At 42.3% G+C, this 20,180-nt stretch overlaps 1 protein-coding gene across 1 annotated transcript in view; it reads left to right on the forward strand.

Moving 5' to 3' along the window:
• Positions 1-4,203: 4,203 nt before the first annotated feature.
• ehmt1b (euchromatic histone-lysine N-methyltransferase 1b) overlaps positions 4,204-20,180 on the forward strand; it is a 40,941-nt gene continuing 24,964 nt past the window's right edge. Inside the window, exon 1 of the mRNA XM_085463199.1 lies at positions 4,204-4,250. Coding sequence (XP_085319325.1) covers positions 4,230-4,250 — 21 coding nt within the window. The 5' untranslated portion in view covers positions 4,204-4,229. The remainder of the gene's footprint in view (positions 4,251-20,180) is intronic.

Consider the following 20,180-nt stretch of genomic DNA (forward strand, 5'->3'; position numbering starts at 1 on the left):
GGAGCTTCTATCCCCAAGCCATCCGTGCCCTAAACACACACACCCGCCCTCTCACATCATCTATAATTGACTGAGACAGGACTCTTCCAGACACTAAACCAGAGCACAATGTACATTTCAATTCCTTTAATTTTAAATATATTTATATTGTCTATCCTGTAAAATAGTCAGATGTCTATTCATATTAATGTACAGAATTCACCTGCTTGCTGCTACTACTGCACATTCACCCAGTGTATATACTATATGTGTATATATATATATATATATATAATGTTCTTCCTCTACACCCCCCCCCCCCCCCCCCCCATTTTTGCACATGTCGAGGAGCGTGTCAGGCTACATTTCACTGTGTGTTATACTTGTATAACTATGCATGTGACAAATAATAATAAAGAACCTAGAACCTAGCAAGATAAAGGAGATGGTCATAGACTTCAGGAGGAAGTCATCCCCTACAACACTGGTGAACATCCAGGGAAAAGACATTGAGATAGTGGACTCATACAAGTACCCGGGTGATAACCTCAACAATAAACTGGACTGGACTACAAATACAGTACAGACAGCCTGTATAAAAAGGGCCAGAGTCGACTCCATCTGCTGAGGAGACTGAGGTCCTTTGCAGTACTCTGTTAAGGACATTTTATGACACTGTGGTAGTATCCACCCTTTTCTACGCAGTGGCCTGCTGGGGGAGTGGATGCACAAACAGGGACAGGAGGAGAAGGATTGGCAAACTGGTGCGGAGCTCTAGCTGTGTGCTGGGATGTCCTCTGGAGTCTGTGGAGGTGATGGGCGGGAGGAGGATGTTAGTAAAGGTGACATCCATCATGAACAACCCACATCACCCTCTGCATGAGTCTGGGAGTGCGCTGAGCAGCTCCTTTAGTCAGAGACTGAAACACCGTCACTGCAGGAAGGAGCGCTTTCGCAGATCATTCATCCCAACAGCAGTTAGACTCTATAACTCCTCCTCATGATGTCATGAGTCACTTGGACATTGTGGTCATCCATTGGTCATCCACGGTTACCACCTCATGCATAATGCATCTTATATATGTATGAACGTGTGCATGTATTTGTGTATGTATATGTATAAATGTACAGTCAAGTCCATAAATATTGGGACATCGACACAATTCTAAGATTTTTGGCTCTATACACCATTACAATGGATTTCAAATGAAACAAACAAGATGTGCTTTAACTGCATACTGTCAGCTTTTATTTGAGGGTATTTACAGCGGGCGATCGTGGCTCAAGAGTTGGGAGTTCGCCTTGTAATCGGAAGGTTTGCCGGTTCGAGCCCCGGCTTGGACAGTCTTGGTCGTTGTGTCCTTGGGCAAGACACTTCACCCGTTGCCTACTGGTGGTGGTCAGAGGGCCCGGTGGCGCCAGTGTCCGGCAGCCTCGCCTCTGTCAGTGCGCCCCAGGGCAGCTGTGGCTACAACGTAGCTTGCCATCACCAGTGTGTGAATGGGTGGATGACTGGATATGTAAAGCGCTTTGGGGTCCTTAGGGACTAGTAAAGCGCTATATAAATACAGGCCATTTACCATTTACCATCCAAATCAGGTTAACGGTGTAGGAATTACAACAGTTTGCATATGTGTCTCCCATTTGTTAAGGGACAACTGGCTTCTCAGCTGTTCCATGGCCATGTGTGTGTTATTCCCTTATTATCCCAATTACAATGAGCAGATAAAAGGTCCAGAGCTCATTTCAAGTGAGCTATTTGCATTTGGAATCTTTTGCTGTCAACTGCCAAGATGAGATCCAAAGAGCTATCAGTGAAGTAAGCCATCATTAGGCTGAAAAAACAAAATGCATCAGAGAGATAGCAAAAAGATCAGGCGTAGCCAAAACAACTGTTTGGAACATTCTCAAAAAGAAGGGAATGCACCAGTGAGCTCAGCAACACCAAAAGACCCGGAAGACCATGGAAAACAACTGTGGTGGATGACCGAAGAATCCATTCCCTGGTGAGGAAAACACCCCTCACAACAGTTGGCCTGATCAAGAACACTCTTCAAGAGGAAAGTGTATGTGTGTCAAAGTCAACAATCAAGAGAAGACTCCAGCAGTATGAACACAGAGCGTTCACCACAAGATGTAAACTTTTGGTGAGCCCCAAAACAGGAAGGCCAGATTAGAGTTTGACAAACGACATCTAAAAAAGCCGTCACAGTTCTGGAACAACATCCTATGGACAGATGAGACAAAATCAACTTGTACCAGAGTGATGGGAAGAGAAGAGTATGGAGAAGGAAAGGAACTGCTGATGATCCTAAGCATACCACCTCATCAGTGAAGCATGGTGGTGGAAGTGTCATGGCGTGGGCATGTATGGCTGCCAGTGGAAGTGGTTCTCTTGTATTTATTGATGATGTGACTGCTGACAAAAGCAGCACGATGAATTCTGAAGTGTTCCAGGCAATATTTTCTGCTCATATTCAGCCAAATGCTTCAGAACTCATTGGACGGCGCTTCACAGTGCAGATGGACAGTGACCCAAAGCATACTGCAAAAGCAACCAAAGAGTTTTTGAAGGGAAAGAAGTGGACTGCTTTGCAATGGCCAAGTCAATCACCTGACCTGAATCCGATTGAGCATGCATTTCACTTGCTGAAGACAAAACTGAAGGGAAAATGCCCCAAGAACAAGCAGGAACTGAAGTAGAGGCCTGGCAGAGCATCATCACTAGGGATGAAACCCAGCGTCTGGTGATGTCTATGTGTTCCAGACTTCAGGCTATAATTGACTGCAAAGAATTTGCAACCAAGTATTAAAAAGTGAAAGTTTGATTTACGGTTCTTATTCTGTCCCATTACTTTTGGTCCCTTAACAAGTGGGAGACACATATGCAAAATGCCAAATTCCTACACAGTTCACCTGATGTGGATGTAAATACCCTCAAATAAAAGCTGACAGTCTGCAGTTAAAGCACATCTTGTTCATTTCATTTGAAATCCATTGTGGTGGTGTATAGAGCCAAAAATGTTAGAATTGTGTTGATGTCCCAATATTTATGGACCTGACTGTATATTTAGTGTGTATGGATGTATGTGTATTTGTATTTCTTAACTTTATATTCTTGGTATACTCTTTGCATTCGTCTGCTATTGGTACCTGAGCTGTGGTAATGCAAATTTCCCCACCGTGGGATCAATAAAGTCTTATCTTATCTGATTTTTTTAAAGTTTTAAATTAGCTTTGCAACTTTTTGAATAAAATTTCTGACTTTGCTCTCATAAGTTTGAGGGCTTTTCTTGTATTTTATCTTATTGACAGTTTTTCCTTATACATTTTTCATTTTGTCCTTCTTTGCCCCTTATTTTGTCCTTCGTAGCCTCTAAGAGTCAAATAAGATAACCTTTATTAGTCCCACACATGGGAAAATACAGTGTTGTCAGAAAAAGAGAATTGCACTTAGTGTTATTGCACATGGGTGGATGTTTGGTCAGCTGCAAAGTCTTTGTTGTGGAGTCTGACAGCAGTAGCAAGGAAAGTCCATGTTACTACAGAAACCTTTCAAAAGCAGAATGTTTAATAAGCACGATTTTACGCTTTACGTACGTTTTATTCCAAGAAATCTGCAACTTTTTCCTTGTTTTCCCCAATTTTAGTAAATTTGCGACTAGTAAATGTGTGACTTTGTATTGTAATTCTGTCTTTGTTAATTCCATCCATCCATCTTATTCCGCTTTATCCAGGGCCGGGTCGCGGGGGCAGCAGCCTAAGCAGAGAAACCCGGACCTCCCTCTCCCCAGCCACCTCCTCTAGCTTATCCGGGGGGACTCGGCCAGCCGAGAGATATCTCTCCAGCTTGTCCTGGATCTGCCCCCAGGGCCTTCTCCCTAATTTGTTCATTTATTTTCTAAATTTTTGTTCTAAATTTTGGTAACCTTTTCCATTTTTTCTTTGTAAATATTTAATTTAAAAATTTAGTTCTAAATTTGCAAAAAAATGTTTTTGTTCTCCTCAGAAATTTGAGAGCTTTTTCTTGTACATTTCCAAATTTTGTTCTAGGAAATTTGACATTTTTCCCCATAAACTGATCGACTTGCCCTTGTTTGCTCCTCATTTTGTCCTTCGGAGCCGTTGATACCCCGTCTTAGTACAGAAGCTCTTCAAAAGCAGCCTTCAGGTGTGGCTTTTTTAACTTAGTGCGCGCATCAATAAGTGTGACGTAATTCCACGGTGGGCGGAGTTTACGTCCAGGCACCATGGCTTCGGTTGGGACCGAGGTGAGTGTGTGAGCTTTTTCTGCGCCAAGCTTGTTTTCCTTTTGCCCTGTTTTCCGCTCCACGGAAAATATGTTTTGTCCCGACCGGTGGACCAGCCCCCTGTGAGCGGCCGAGCCGCCGGTGTCGAACTGTCGGTTCGCGTCAAATTGGCCGCTGCCAGCCTTGGAGTCTTTTGCTTTTGTGCTGGACCGGAGGGCAACTGAATGTGCAGGAAGATGCTGCGCCCCGGAAAATGAATACTCTGTGCAGGCACGTTGTTCGCTTTGTGCCGGGGTCTGATTATACATGGTCCCGGGTTGTGTCACTGTCCTGCCTGTGTCCAGCTTTAGCGGTTCAAAATAAACCACATACACACCTTAAACTTGCATTTTTAGCCAATATTCTCAAAGTTCTTGCTGCACTGTTTGTCTCCGGCTCACTGGTGGCTAATTTGTACACTGTTTTGTAGCTAGCTGTTAGCAGCGATGCTAGCTAACAACAGAATGCTCACTTTTAAATTACTAAAAAAAACCCGGATTCCAGCGATTGTCCTCTTTACACCGATCGGTCTCGATTTATTCCCCAACAGTGCGGTTAAACGCTCGACTGATAATGCTATCTCCACGGTGGTGTGCTGTAACTGATGCAGTCAAATGAAGCCAGCACTGGCAGAGCTGCAACAGCCTCCCATTGCATACATATGGCGCCAGATCCGGATTCACCTTTTCACTCATTATTTCTCTTTTTTAACCTTTCAATTATGATTTGAATTATTCGTCGATTGAAGGCTGATCTGTGTTGGATATTGTCACGGCTCTCAGTGTTGCTGGCTGTTTTGTAGGTGCATTGATTTGATTTGCTTTTACAGGAAGGTTTTAATGGTGAAGGTGGATCATTTCAGCTGATCGGCATGTGCAAAGCTGCCACAGCTTCAGTCTCTGGTGCTTCATTTCTTTTTAGTAGATATGGCAAATATGGTATGCTTGCTTTGTTCGGCAGAGGTCGCTCCAACAGTGCTGAGAGTATCTCGGGGTGTAGCAGAGAAAGGTGTAGGGCATTGAGCTGTTGAGCTACTTCCGTTTACGCTCATATCTGGTGTGTGAGTGTGTTTGTTATTTGATGCATTTGCCCTCAATGGGCCACTTCACCTGTTTTAAAAAGGAGGAAAATGAGGAAATATGCGTGCCAATCTCATGGTTTTAAGCTGATAATTTCAGGCACCATGTTGGAGTACAGTCGGTGGAATTGGAAGGCTTTATTTTTCATGTAATAGAAATGATATGAATGAAATGTTGGACCTTTCATTTTAAAAATTAAAAGACACATTGGTTATCAGATTGGTTATTAACAGGCAACCTGAGTGAATGTTTGAATAAATGAATGCTAAAAGGTAAATCCCTGAAAAAATATATTTCTTCTACTTCACCCCCTCAGAACCAAAGTAAATCAATTTTACACCCACTTCAATAGTCACAATCTAAACCCAGAATTGTGTTTTTATCACCAACTTTAAGCATTATCCCTGTTTGAGTTTCAAACCTGCTCCAGTTTATTGTGGGACTATAATTTACGTTTGTGAGACCAACAGGGTCTGTGTGGTTCCCTGTGATATAAATTTTATCATCAGCTGGTGAGTGTAGTGTGAGGGTTCGTGCAAATGGCTAGGGCTGGGCCATATTATACCGTTCACGGTAATACCGGTATAATGTTAGGCAACGATAGGAAAATGAAATATCGCGATAGAATGGGAGTAAAACGCGCATGTGCAGTGCCTTTGTTTTCATACGCACATGGCCGATTGTTGAGTGAAACAGATGAACCAGAATTGGTTTGTAAAAATGGTGCAACTTCAGTGATGTGGAACTGGTTTGGTGTTTGTCCGTCAGATACACAACAAAGCACATTTTTTTGCAGAACATGCAAGCGGCCGTTGTTATTGTCATATTTGTCGGACTAAGATGCTCTTAAATCTGGGAGTAATCTGGGTCCTAAACTCCGTATGCTTCAGGTCAAACAACACTGCAGCATCACTTAGAGTTAAAAACTGTCTAAATTCTTTCATCTTTAATAAAACGATCAGCATTGCTGCTTTACCAGGTGTAACTATAAAGTTTAACTTCCAGGCATCCATGAAAACAAAAGTTATTACATTTAACGGAGTTAGAAGTTAGCAGGAAGCTAGCGGAAGTTAGCTCGCTAGTTTCGCTAGTTACCTAAGCATGATATAGCATGTTCTGACGGAGAGATTTCTGAAAAAAATCAAACGTACAGCTCTGCTATCACTTCCAACATAAATGAAGACAGGAAACTAAACAGCAGTGACGTTTGTAGGGTTACTGAAGTTGGGCTAGCTGGTATATAATGATGTGCTACGTGATCGCTAGCGACACAGCTATGTTAGCATAACATAAACAGTGAAGCTGGAGGACGAACACTAACACCTTTCCACTTATAAAAGTTAACGTGAAGGTTCTTCATGGTTAGAGACAAATGCAATCGCATGGCAGGATACTGTAAACGGACCAAACTTCAGTCAGGAGAACAACTGAGATAATCCATCCACAATACGAGGTTAGTCATTAATATACTGCAACAACATGGGAATAGAGCAGCTGCCAGAGAATTCAACATTAATGAATCAATGGTACAGAAGTGGAGGAAGCAAGAAGAATGAGTTTAATAAAGTTTGATTTATCTGACTGCTTTGTTTCGCTTAATGTGCCTTATAATCCCGTGCACCTTATGGTGCGAAAAATACGTACTGCACACTGCAGTTTAATGTTGCAAAGCACCTCTTTTTAACTTCAGTGGATATTATACATGGTTATGCTCAGGATATGTCAGCCCATTTCTACTGGAAATGCCTTTTGGTTAAACTTTCAGCAAGGAATTTGCATTTGCACTGTTACATTTTTATAAAGCTTTAATGTACATAAAAACCAGCTTCTTGTTTAAGTGAAAATAAATGGAAGGTTGTCTTTTTGCGCTAGTAATGTTGTGGAGTTGTATTTTGTCTCGCATCAATTATATCGTCGGTTATATCGTTATCGCAAATTTTCAAATATATATCGTGATAAATATTTTTGGCCATATCGCCCTGCTCTACAAATGGCTAGCTTTTTGTTTTTGTTTGTTTTTTGCAACCACATGCACTTGTCCACAAATTTACATGATGGACCATAAACTACACATACGGTCCAAGCAGTAGACTTTAGGTGGACTTAGAGCTGGGCGATATAAGATTTTTTCATATCACGATATGTTTTTTTTTTCATTTCAGGCGATAACGATATATATCGCGATATAAGCCAGATAACTATATTTGTAAGATTTAAATGTGCCGTTGCTCACAAGTAAAATGTGAAATAATCAGCAGCTTGTTTTGATTTAAATATTTATTTCCCATAATAAGTTCAACAGGGTAGATGTACTTAAGGAACATGAGACTTTTTCAGATAAATAAAGGCAAATATTGCAAACTACACAAAAGGCAGCCGCTAAAGCGTTTAAGTTTCAAAATAGAACAAACAAAACAGACTACTAAATTGTCAATTCCACTTAGAAACAAAATATTATTTTTCTAAAAAATAAATCTTAGTTTGTTTTACAGAAGAACAGACAAAATTGACTAACTTTTGTCAATATCAAATAAACTGAGAACTAAAAGGAAATTCTCAATCTCTCCTTGTTGTATAGCTTAGCTTTTCTCACAGTTTTAACAGTTACTTTAGTCTGACAAAAGCCGAATGACGAATTAGCGCTTCCAGTCAGAGATTGAGCATGCACCGGTTTATTGTATTTCCAGACTTGCTTTCAGCACAATTTACGGTGCGCACTGCTCTGTTTTTGTCAGACTTGAAATAGCCGAAATACCTTCACACTACGGAACTTCTATGGCTCTTCCGTTCGACAATCTCTCCGGCATTGGAACCATCATCTGTTTTCTCTTCGGTAACCTTCGGTCATGCTCTCGGTTGATTTTTCTCTAGTCAGCACACTCATTTCCTCCATTACCCGGGTGGCACTGCGGCTGGCTGCTTGCCAAACAAATACACATGTGCGGCTTGGCACTTGTGCTGTACGTAACAAGTCACGTCACGTGACGCTGCGGCTGTGATTGGTTTGGCTCTGCGCTACTTAATTTGGATTGGCTGCTCCTTTCTTTCGTTCTTTCTTTTTTTTTTTTTTTAAAGAGGACAAGAGCGGTGAGGTCTATCGCGATAGTTTAACTTTTCTATCGAGAAAAAGTTATTTCGCAATACATATCGTTATCGTTCTATCGCCCAGCTCTAGGTGGACTTTAAAGCCATACAATAAGGAGGACTACTTGGCTGTTGGGTTTCTGTGTCTACATCATGGTATAAGTGTGGAATTAGTATCCATAGCATAGAGTAAATAGTCACCGAAACGTCACGTCTCGTGGTTCAAGCCACGCTTTGTTTCATTTGGGCTTGTTGTGCACTGCTAAGTTTATGTAAACTAGCGTAGTTGGATTGAAGACATGAGTGTTAGATAATTCAAATTCAAATTCAAATTTTATTTGTCACACACACACAACCATACACAGTATGACATGGGGGTGAAATGCTTGTAGCTGTACAATGCCCGACCATTAAATGACAGAAGAAAAGTTTTACAATATTTACAATTTACAGTTTACTACAAAAATTTACAAATTAACTTAGGAATTTACAGTAAAGAATGTGCAAATAGCAGAAGAGATTATAAAGATAAGGATTATAAATTATAGGAATTATAGGATTATAGGAAATGTGTGGTAGTGCGTGTGGTGACGTGTGTGAGAGTCCAGTCTTATAGTGACGTGTTTGGGAGAGTCCAGTGCTACACCTGGTTCAGGCCCCGAATAGCCTGGGGGAAGAAGCTCCTCCTCATTCTCTCTGTTTTGGCCTTAAGGGAGCGGAAGCGCGTCGCAGACCTCAACAGTGAGAAGAGTCCATTGTTGGGATGGGCGAGGTCCATCATAATCTTCCTAGCTTTGGACTTGCACCGCTTGGTGTAGATGGACAGCAGGTCAGGGAGCTCTGATTGAATGATGCGTTCTGCCGAGCGCACCACCCTTTGCAGATCTCGTCTGTCCTGCTTGGTGCTGTTCCCAAACCAGGTGCAGATGTTTGCCGTCAGGACGCTCTCGATGGTGCAGGAGTAGAAGTTCTTGAGCACCTTCAGTGGCAGATGGAAGTCTCTAAGTCTTCTGAGGAAGAAGAGACGCTGACGGGCTTTCTTAACCAGGGTGTTGATGTGACAGGACCATGACAGGTCCTGAGTGATGTGGACACCCAGGTATCGGAAACTGTCCACTCTCTCCACTGGCGTGCCACTGATGATGAGGGGTTTGTAATTCCTCGCCTGCTTTGTAGTGAAGTTCACGATCAGCTCCTTAGTCTTGCTGATGTTTAGGAGGAGGTTATTCTCCTGACACCAGGTCTCCAGGTTCCTAATCTCCTCCAGGTAGGCCGTCTCGATGTTGTCGGAGATCAGGCCCACAACAGCAGTGTCGTCAGCAAACTTGACAATGGAGGTGGTGTCGGATGTGGCTACACAGTCATAAGTGTACAGTGAGTACAGCAGGGGGCTTAAAACACAGCCCTGAGGCACTCCAGTGCTGAGTGAGATGGAGGGGGAGACTTGTTTTCCCACCCTCACTGATTGGGGTCTGTCTGTGAGGAAGTTGAGGATCCACTGACACAGTGATGAGCTGAGTCCTAGATCCGTCAACTTGGTGAAAAGCTTAGAGGGAATTATTGTGTTGAATGCTGAACTGTAGTCCACGAACAGCATCCTAACATAATTCCCTCTGCCAGTGTCCAGGTGACTCAGGGATGTGTGGAGCAGGTGAGATATGGCATCGTCTGTGGAACGATTAGTCCGGTAAGCAAACTGAAGTGAGTCAATGGTGGCAGGAAGTGAAGAAGTGATGTGATCTCTCATCAGTCTTTCAAAACACTTCATCACAATTGAAGTCAGTGCTACTGGACGGTTGTAGCATCCCCGGTTGAAAAGATGGTCTCTCAAACTGATGGTTCACAATCCTTTTATTAAACAGCCGTGTATGTGAACACACCGTAAGAGCTACAACATACAGAATAAAAGACTATTAGTAAATCAAACAGTGTGTTACCTTTAACCTTTTGACTTATTCATTAATCACAAATTAATTCTCCTTACCTTACATAACAAATAACACTAAAACTTGTAAATTATTGCATATAACAGGGAAATCGTTGCATCGCTGCCTAAACATGACGAGGTACGTTAGCGCCCTCTAGTGGGTGAAAACTTAGCCTTTATGCTTAGTAGCGGTCAGCAGCTATATGCTCCGTAAAACAACAAAATACATATCTACAGGACAAACTTTGTTACAAACCTTGTTCCCTCATCAACCAGGTGCTAAGAAACTGCTTTCGACTCAGTGTTGCACCTTAATAGCCGTTCTTTTTCCCATTCCCGTCCATTAACCATAGAGCACACCTTCTCTCTGTGCATTAAAACGCGCGCTTCTGCCATATGGTTTACGCCACTTGATTTACGGCACCTTGTCGCTCTGTGACTTTCAAAATAAAAGCATTCACTCCAACAATATAATAGCCAATCATAAGTTTACAAAACACTTTACCAAATATTAATGAGGTCATTTACAACGGTAGTCATTGTGGCAAGCGGGCTGTTGTTTCTTTGGAACAGGGACAATAATGGACTGTTTGAAGCACGTGGGAACCACAGCTTGGGCCAGGGAGAGGTTGAAGATCTCCGTGAACACCGGTGCTAGTTGATCAGCGCAGGTTCTAAGGACCCGGCCAGGGATTGCATCTGGTCCTGCTGCCTTCCTGGTGTTCACCCTCCTGAAGGTGTTCCTCACAGCATGCTCTGTGATGACGAATGCATCTTCTTCACTGGTGCACTCCGAGCGCGCGCAGCCGTTTGTTGTTTTAATTGCTGCGGCGTCGAAGCGAGCATAAAACGTGTTCAGCTCATCAGCCAGTGAAACATCTGCATTCATCATTGAAGAAGCTGGTCATTTATAGTCCGTTATAGTCCGCAGTCCTTTCCACAGGCTCCTAGAGTCGCACTGTCGTAGCTGTTGACTCTAGTTTTTCCCCGTAGCTCCGCTTTGCCTTTCGGACCGCGCTGCGCACGTTGTAGGATGCAGCCTTGTATAGGTCCATATTACCGGAGACAAGCCCTTCATTATAGGCAGCGGTGCGTGATCTCAGAGCGTCGCGGATGTTTTTATCCACCCACGGCTTCTGGTTGGGAAACGTTCGGATGATAGTTCTTTCTGCTGTGTCGTCCGCTAGTTTCCCGATAAATCCCACAACCGCTTCCGTAAACATGTTGATGTCATCAGAGCTGTGCCGAAACATGTCCCAGTCTGCGTCATCCAGTGCGTCCTGCAGCGCGGCCACCAATTGGTCCGTCCAGCGAGCGACCTCCCTCCTGATTGGTGGTTGCTGCTTTAGCCTTTGTTTGTAAGCAGGCATGAGGAAGATGGCGGAATGGTCCGATTTTTCCAAATGCCGGCAGGGGCTGAGCCTTGTAACAGTTCTTGAACAGGGTGTAGCAGTGGTCTAATGTCCTCGTGCCCCGGGTGGGGCAGTTGATGTGCTGGTGAAGGTTGTGAAATGTCCGTTTGAGATTCACTCTGTTAAAATCTCTCATAACAATGAGTGCGGCATCTTGGTGAAGTGTTTGTTGATGTGTGAGAGCCTCATGTAGCTCACATAAGGCAGTGTCCGAGTCCGCGTGAGGCGGAATGTAAACAGTGCAGGCAATGACCGCAGTGAATTCCCGAGGGAGATAGAAAGGGCGACACTTAACGATCAAAAGCTCCAGATTGGGCGAGCAAGAGCGTGTGAGTGGGGAGATGTTTGTGCTGTCGCACCATCTGTTGTTCACCATCAAACATACTCCACCACCTCTTTTCTTCCCCGACTCCATTGTCCTGTCCATGCGGTAAACCGAAAAGAACCCCGTCGGCTGCACGGCGTGGTCTGGTATCGCTGGGTTCAGCCAAGTCTCGGTGAAGCAGAGGAGGTTGCAGTCCCGAATGTCTCTCTGGAACTTGATTCTGGCTCTCAGGTCATCAAGCTTGTTCTCGATGGATTGAACATTGGCTAGCAGGATACTGGGCATGGGTGCGCGGTGTGCGCGAGCCCGTAGCCTGTTCCTGATGCCGGCTCTTTTACCTCGAGGCCGTCGCTTAGGGTCGCGTCCTTTGTTCTCTCTCAGGATCTCCTTTGGCCAGGTTGGGTCCGGAGTTAAACATGGTGAAATGTTCTTGTATTGCAGACCAATAGAAACCAAAGTGTCTCTACTGTAGCGGATTTGTGCGTTTTGCATGATGCCCATGCAAGATTATCGCAGATATAGCAAAAAGTGACGAAAAACTGCAAAAAGTGGAGAAGTTAGGGCAGAGCATCCAGCATGGCAGCCGACCTCACCGGCGCCAGATAATTATATTGATACAGCGATATTAAAAACGGTGATAGTGTTGTGGTGACACCTCTGTGTGTGGCACAGCCAATTTGGGGGCCATAATGTGCTCTAAATATTATCTGAAAATTCAAAGGAGAAAACTTGAAACATTGATGGTCTGGTATTGCCTTGCCCAACAGATCACTGGTCAAAACATGTTATAACATCTAAAAGATTATTTATTTATTTATTTATTTACCTACATTTTGAAACTGGTAGGGTTGGGTACTAAGCTTTTTTTTTTTTTAGGTTTTAGGGGTACTGACTGAATTGTATTTATCTCATCAATCTTTTGGGAATGTGCATAGTTAAGAGCAGGAATGTCAGGTTTTAACCCATTTAATTTGTTGAAAACAAACAAAAGCTGAAAAACACTGTGAAAGAAAGAAGCCAAAACAGGAAAAATTTGGTTCCGCTTGTGTGTTCCTGTAAGGAGTCGAGATGATGCATTTTGGACAAGTTGCAGATGAGAAAGCAGAGCCTGGCTGCCCAGATAAAGACTATTGCAATAGTCAAGCATGCATGAAATGAAGGTAGGGGTGGGCGGTATAAACGGTATACGGTAGAAATGATATAAATTTGGCCAACTGTAGAGATTTTGACTGTACCGCTCTACCGCGATAGCGCATGTTAATGGTGTCATCATCAAGCTGCGCCTGTTTTGGTCGAAAGCATTGCAGCAGCTGCAAACAACATCATCTGCAAATTATGCCTGGCGGCAGTAATGGCAAAGAGATGAAGCACTTTTGGAATATGGGGAAAGCCAAAAACTGCGCTTCCTCCACTTCCGTAACATCGATTCATTAATGTTGAATTCTCTCGCAGCTGCTCTATTCCCATGTTGCAGTATATTAATGACTAACCTCGTATTGTGGATGGATTATCTCAGTTGTTCTCCTGACTGAAGTTTGGTCCATTTATAGCATCCTGCCATGCAGTTGCATTTGTCCCTAACCACCAGAATCCCTCACGTTAACTTTTATCGAGTGAAAATCTCTCAGTCAGAACATGGCATATCATGTTTAGGTGGAAACTAGCGAGCTAACTTCCTGCTAATTTCTAACTGTTGAATTTAATAAATTCTGTTTTCATGCCTGGATGTTAAACTTTGCTGCTTTACCAGGTGTAACAAAAATGCTGATCATTTTATTAAAGATGAAAGAATTTAGACAGTTTTTAACTCTCAGTGATGCCTCAGTGTTCGTTTGACTTTGGGACCTGAAGCAGATGAAGTTTTGGACCCAGATTACTCCGCGAAGCTCCTGACTACGGCAGCTGTAATGCTCCTCCAATCCATCAAGTGGTGCGGCTTCATAGCTTACCAAAGTCGTTCTAAAACATTTTTGACAGATTTCTGTGCGCCGTGTACCACATAAAATCGGTTCGAGGTCAGTAAGCACAACCAGAATTCATACATAAAGCACACTGTCGATTTTTGAGAAAATTAAAGGATTTTAAGTGTGCCTTATAGTGTGTAAAATACTTTATACAGAAGAAAAGAATATATCGCGATATATATCGTTACTGCACATGCTTCAAATTATACTGTGATATGGCCTAAAAGCCATATCCCAGTATATGGCTTTTAGGCATGAATTACTTCCTTACAGTCAATTAAAGATACAATGGGGTTAGACCTTAGAAAACCCGTCAACTGGAAGAATCTAGCTCCAACAACAGCATTTATTTGTTTACCAAATGTGAAGCTGTTGTCAGGTTTTTTTGTTTTGTTTTTTTTTTTTTGCAAGGGACATTTAGAAATTATCCAAAGGGCCAAGACGACATTTAAAGGACGCATAAGGCTCAGGAGGGCTAGTTCCACTTCTGTTTTTTGTTGATTCAGGTTCAAGAAATACAACTTTGTCTGAAATTGGGGCTGTGGTATTCTTTTTGAGAGCAAGATAGATTTGTGAGTCATCTGCATAACAGATGACTCGCATTGGGATACACTTTCTTTGAAATTTTCTTTGAAAATATTTCCTAATGGGAGCAGGAAAAGTGAAGAGTACTGGACCTAGGATGCATCCTTGTAAAGCCCCCATGTGAGGGGAGCAGGTGATGATGAAAAACTAATCAACCTGGTGGTGAAACCTTTGCAGAGTTTCTTTAGTACAACTCTCCAGTAGAAAATCAATAAATGATCTGATTCTGTGCCATTATGTGTTTTGAAACCAGAATGAAATGTTTAAGTGATGACATTTTTTTCCCTAGGAGATCCTGAAACTGGTAGAAAGCAAATTTCTCCAGCACCAAAGAGACAAAAGACAGATTAGAGATCAGTCTAAAATGCCAAAAAGGTATAGCTGGGTACCTGTACTTAATTCCAGATTCCAGTTAAAATATGAATTTTACCCAACCCTATCTTCTTTTTTTTTTTTTTTTTTTAAATAAAAATAAAAAATTTGGATACTAAAGATTTTATTAAACCTAGTAGTGTTTATTTATTTATTTTTTTTAAATAAGCTATTGTAAATGTGTAAGACAGAGTTGCAAGTTATGTAGCACCTATAGAAATGTCCAGCACCACTGCTATTGCCAACATTTATAGTAGTGCTAGTTCAACCCCATTTAACCTCATAACCATATTGCTCTGTAGGGATGGGTATCGTTTAGGTTTTATACGATACCGGTGCCAAACCGCTACTTTTGAAACGGTGACCGTGCTTAAACGGTGCTCGAACCGGTGCTTAAAGAATGGAAAACACAAACTTTGTCCAAAAACCTCATATGTTTTTATTTTTAGCAGTCTCCTTTTTTCTGCACTTTTTCTTTGGTCATTTTAGCCTTTTTGGCCAGGGTGAAGGGAGTATCTGCCATCAAACAAGAAGACAGCCGCATGTAACTACGACGGTGTTTGCCAGTTCACCTTACATGCCTTAATTTAATAACGTGGTTAGTAGGGCTGCCACGATTAGTCGACTAGTCACGATTACGTCGACTATCAAAATCGTCGACGACTGATTCAATAGTCGACGCGTCGTTTGAAGCTTTGTAAGATCACAAAAGACGCAGGAATAAGTAGTAGGATTTAAGTTTGTAATAACGGAGTGAAACAGAAGATGGCAGCACTGCATGTACAAGGATGCCAGCTGCCGTTAAACCCCGAAGAAGAAGTAGCTCCGTCCCAGAATTCATAGCGCAGCCCAGCTCAGTTTCCAACAATGGCGGCAGCTAGTTAGTTTTAATATTACTCTTATTATTCTTTCTGGGTCACAAAATAAACGTTTAACATATTTTCAGGCGAGAATGTAACTGTATAAACCTACTATCCTTGGAAAGGTGAAAAGCACCGAAATGTGCGCTGCTTTTCGTTCTGGTTACTACCAATTATGTCAGAACCATCAGTACCCATCCCTATTGCTCTGTGGTCATTATTATGCCAAAACATTAGTTGATGGTGGAGTTCTTCTTCGTCTTCTTCTTCAGCCTTTTTCATTTAGTCACTTTAAAAAAATGGTATCACAAGAAGAATTGACCAGAACTGTTTAGGAGGAAATGTTACTCAATGGGCCAATCTCAGTAACTGAAGGTTGCATTTATGTGATGTGTAGTTACATTTTTAGTGAGGTGCATGATGGGGTACAGTGTAGGGGTTTCAAGCCTTTGCGGTGACACACCCCCAGCATAGATATAATGCAGAAGGATCGCCTGCTGATTCTTTGAAGTTGATTTCACTGTAAAAGTGAAAGCAAAGTGGGAAAATGTTTTATTTCCTGTGTGGCAACCCTTCTTTGTAGGAACCACTTCACCAACTAGGTGCTTATATATCCCAAAAGAAAACACCAACATGAAAGAACCATTTGAAAACTAAGGGTAGCATGGTGAACCAGTATTTATGACTGTTGCTTCAAAGCAAGAAGGTTTTGTGTTTGAACCTCATGGTTGGCTTTATCTTGGTGCTGCCACTTTAAAGCGTGTGCATCCTGGGTTAATTCGAACATCAGCATTGGGTGTGTGTGCTATCTTGTCTGCCTCCTTTGCAGAGCTTCAAATCACACTGGGTGTGTAAAGATCAGGTAAGGCAACTAATTCAATTTTGTTGTAAATTAATGCTAGAGGCTAAGGCTGTTAAGGCTAGACATTGTCTCTAAACAATGCATGACAGACTCCACCACATTTTCCCACTTTTCAGCACTTTTTCTTTTATTTCCGGTTGTCACAAGTTATGCACGGTGGCAGCTTTTCAGTTGCCAGCTAAACACACCACTAACAACAACAGAATCCAGTTCATTCTGCTTTTAAGCCAGTGAGGCGTGATTGCTGATGCCGCTCAGGTGTGTCTGCCTCCCCCGCAGCCACACCACAGACCACGCCTTGCCACATACCCCCATCGCTTGAATGAGGCCGGGGAGTCATCCGGCCGAACCTATTCGGCAGCAGGTATGTGTTGGCTCGGCTGCATGGCAAGCGGCGTTGGCGCAGCAGTTACGGATGTGAGCCGAGGTTCGCAGGCGGCTGGCATGCAGGACCCCACCGCACGCTGGTCTCTGGTAGAAACGAGGCAGGTCCAGCTGGTGCGCAGGTCCCTCCTGCACTCTGACCTCCTCCAGTTGAGCAGCGGATGCTCTGGATGAGCAGGACTCTCCTGCACACTGTCAACCAGCTCAGGCTGAGCAAGTCCCTCTGCCGGACACCCGGACCGAATGGCGTTGGCCATACGTGGGACGCCGATGGGGGAGGTGGCAGTGTCAGCCAGGACCCAATCCGAGCTGCATCAGGCACTCTGTGCGGTCCTGCGGCTGTTTCCACTGGCGGCGTAACATTGCCACCTGCTCCTTCCGCTCTCCCGGCCACCATTTGGTTTAGCACTTCGCCTGGCTGGCCCAGTCGTAGTTCCGCCATGCTCGATTTCTGGGTTTTGGCACCACTGTAATTGATTATTGCAGATGCCGGTCAGGTGTGTCCGCCTCCCCCGCAGCTGCGCCACAGACCATGCCCTGCCATGCAGTCATTTCCAATTACAATCGAGTAAGATTTAGTCTGCGTGGGGTCGTTATAGAAACACAGGTGAAAGTCCAGTGACACAATTTGTATACAACACAACACCACAACAATGGAGGACGTCAAGACGTTGGTATACCTGCTGGTTAGTGTATGACTTTTTGTTTGGGGACTACGGTGTTCTTTCTTTCTTTGTTTACCCATTCCCCTCATTGCTAAGTTTTAATAAGAGTGGTTTTGATTTTCAAAAAAAAGACTCTTTCATGACTCGAGTGACGCCACTGAATAGCCAGTCGGTAGCATGCAGACTGTTGATGTCACATTTTAGGGTTGCCTAATATCATGTGGAACCCCAGCTGAGTAAGTAATAAAAAAAGTACCTGGTGCTATGTGCTACCACCCAGTGGAAAACCTGAGACGAGTAGGTAGTTCTGACAGCAGTCTACTTGCCTTTGCGAGATGGGCTTCACTGTCAAAAAGACCCGCTAGTCCCGGCCCAACTCATTGTCAAATGAACCTGTGTCATGTTTATTTGATTTTCAGTTGAATTACATTTAAAGCTAAGAGAATCCACTGTTTAACAAACATCATGCAGTTTTTTTTAATATAGTTAATATCTTGTGTTAAATAATTGAAATTATAAAATTGACCAAAATAATCACAACACTTATTTTTCTCGGTAGAGCAGGGCGATATGACCAAAAATATTTATCACGATATACGTTTGAAAATTTGTGATAACGATATAACTGACGATATAATTGACACTAGACAAAATACTTTACAACTCCACAACTTTGATGGGGTTTTTTGCACTAATAATGTATTTTCACTTAAACAAGCAGCTATATATATTTTTTTTTTATGTGCATTAAAGTTATATAAAAATTTAACAGTGCAAATTCCTTGCTGACCGTTTAACCAAAGGGCATTTCCAGTGTAAATTGGCCAACATATCCTTAGCATAACCATATATAATATCCACAAAACTTAAAAAGAGGTTATACACACTAGGGCTGCTCAATTAATTGAATTTTAATCACGATTACGATCTGGGCTTTCAACGATCTTTAAAAATGACTGAGCCGATTATTAGCCCCTCCCTCGTGCTTTACTCTCGCGCTGCTCGGTGTGGCAAATCGAGCGCACCTCTCTGCGTTTCAAACACGCGTCGCAACAATTAAATGGACCCGAGGGAAGCTCGGAAAGCTAAGCAAAAGTTATTTGGAGAGGAGAGTGACTGCCGTTGGTTGAAAAGAGAGGTAAAAAAAAACCTTCAGTGGTGTGGAAACATTATGGGTTCGTGGAGTCAGACGTGGATCAAGTAGACACAGTGTGTAAACTTTGCTATGGTGTCGTAGCTGCACCACAGAGCAACACTGCAAAGTTCACTAAACATAGATGTTTACATTTTTCATTTATTTCTTATATTGCAAACATTTGCACTGTTATCAGTATTTGCACACTATTTTATATTATTTTTTAAAATCATTATTCAATACATTGTTATTGTTAACCCTTTAAAGCCGGTCAGAGCAGCACGCTCCGTTTTGTGTAACTATTTTTAAATCCCTGTAGAACCTGAACCGTGTAAGCTAGCGCAATATTTTTTTTGCATTTGAAACCAGAGGAGTTGTACTTGCATCTTATGCCATCAGCTTGTCCTCGGTCACGGTTTCCTTTCACATATAGCTTTGCAAAAATTGCATAAAAAGGCTTGCAGGAACAAAAACATAATATTCCAGAAACACGCTTTGCCAATCCGATCAGCTGTTCGTAACACTTCCCACATTGAAACAGACGTCAGCGCGAACTATCACATGTCCGCCATTTCCTGCCCGAAACCGGAAGTGACGTCATTTTCGCGGAAAATGTAGTTTTTTACTTGTAGGCCTTAAAAGCCTATTCTGGTGTTTTTATAAGTAATGTTTGACTTTTCTGAATAGTTTCTGGGATGCTTAGAACTCGAATTGCACTGCTGGAAATAGTTTATTTTGATGCACATGCTGTTTTCTTTGCAAATTTGCATCATAAGATTGTTTTTCGTTTTTCCTGCAGTATATAAAAATTGCTGTATCTCTAAAATAAAACTATGAAGACACTCAAAATAAATTTCCTGTTGTTGTAAAGTATTTTTTGCAACTTTTTTGTATTTAAAGTTTTGAGGGATAAACCTCTTAAATTTCCCCAAGTAGAAATATATATATATGTAAAAAAAAAAAAAAGAAGAAAAAAAAAAAGACAAAAACGATTTTCAATTTTTTTTTGTAGTTTATTGCACTTTTTTGCAATTAATGTAATTACTATGGACTTAATGCATACATATTATTAAAATATGGGCTATAACAGTTGTATTGATGTATAGCAACTTGAAATGCTCCCACAAATGGCACTACAACATGTAAAAAAAATATATATATATAAGTTCTGGCGAACTTGGTTCTATGGTAGGTCTTAAAGGGTTAAATAAATATCGTCAAATAATCGAGATCTCAATTTCAGTGAAAATAATCGTGA

The sequence above is a fragment of the Copadichromis virginalis genome, linkage group LG7 (assembly GCF_057382275.1).
Source record: "Copadichromis virginalis isolate Kocher_CV1m ecotype Utaka linkage group LG7, C_Virginalis_male_GT1.1, whole genome shotgun sequence".
Classification (NCBI taxonomy): domain Eukaryota; kingdom Metazoa; phylum Chordata; class Actinopteri; order Cichliformes; family Cichlidae; genus Copadichromis; species Copadichromis virginalis.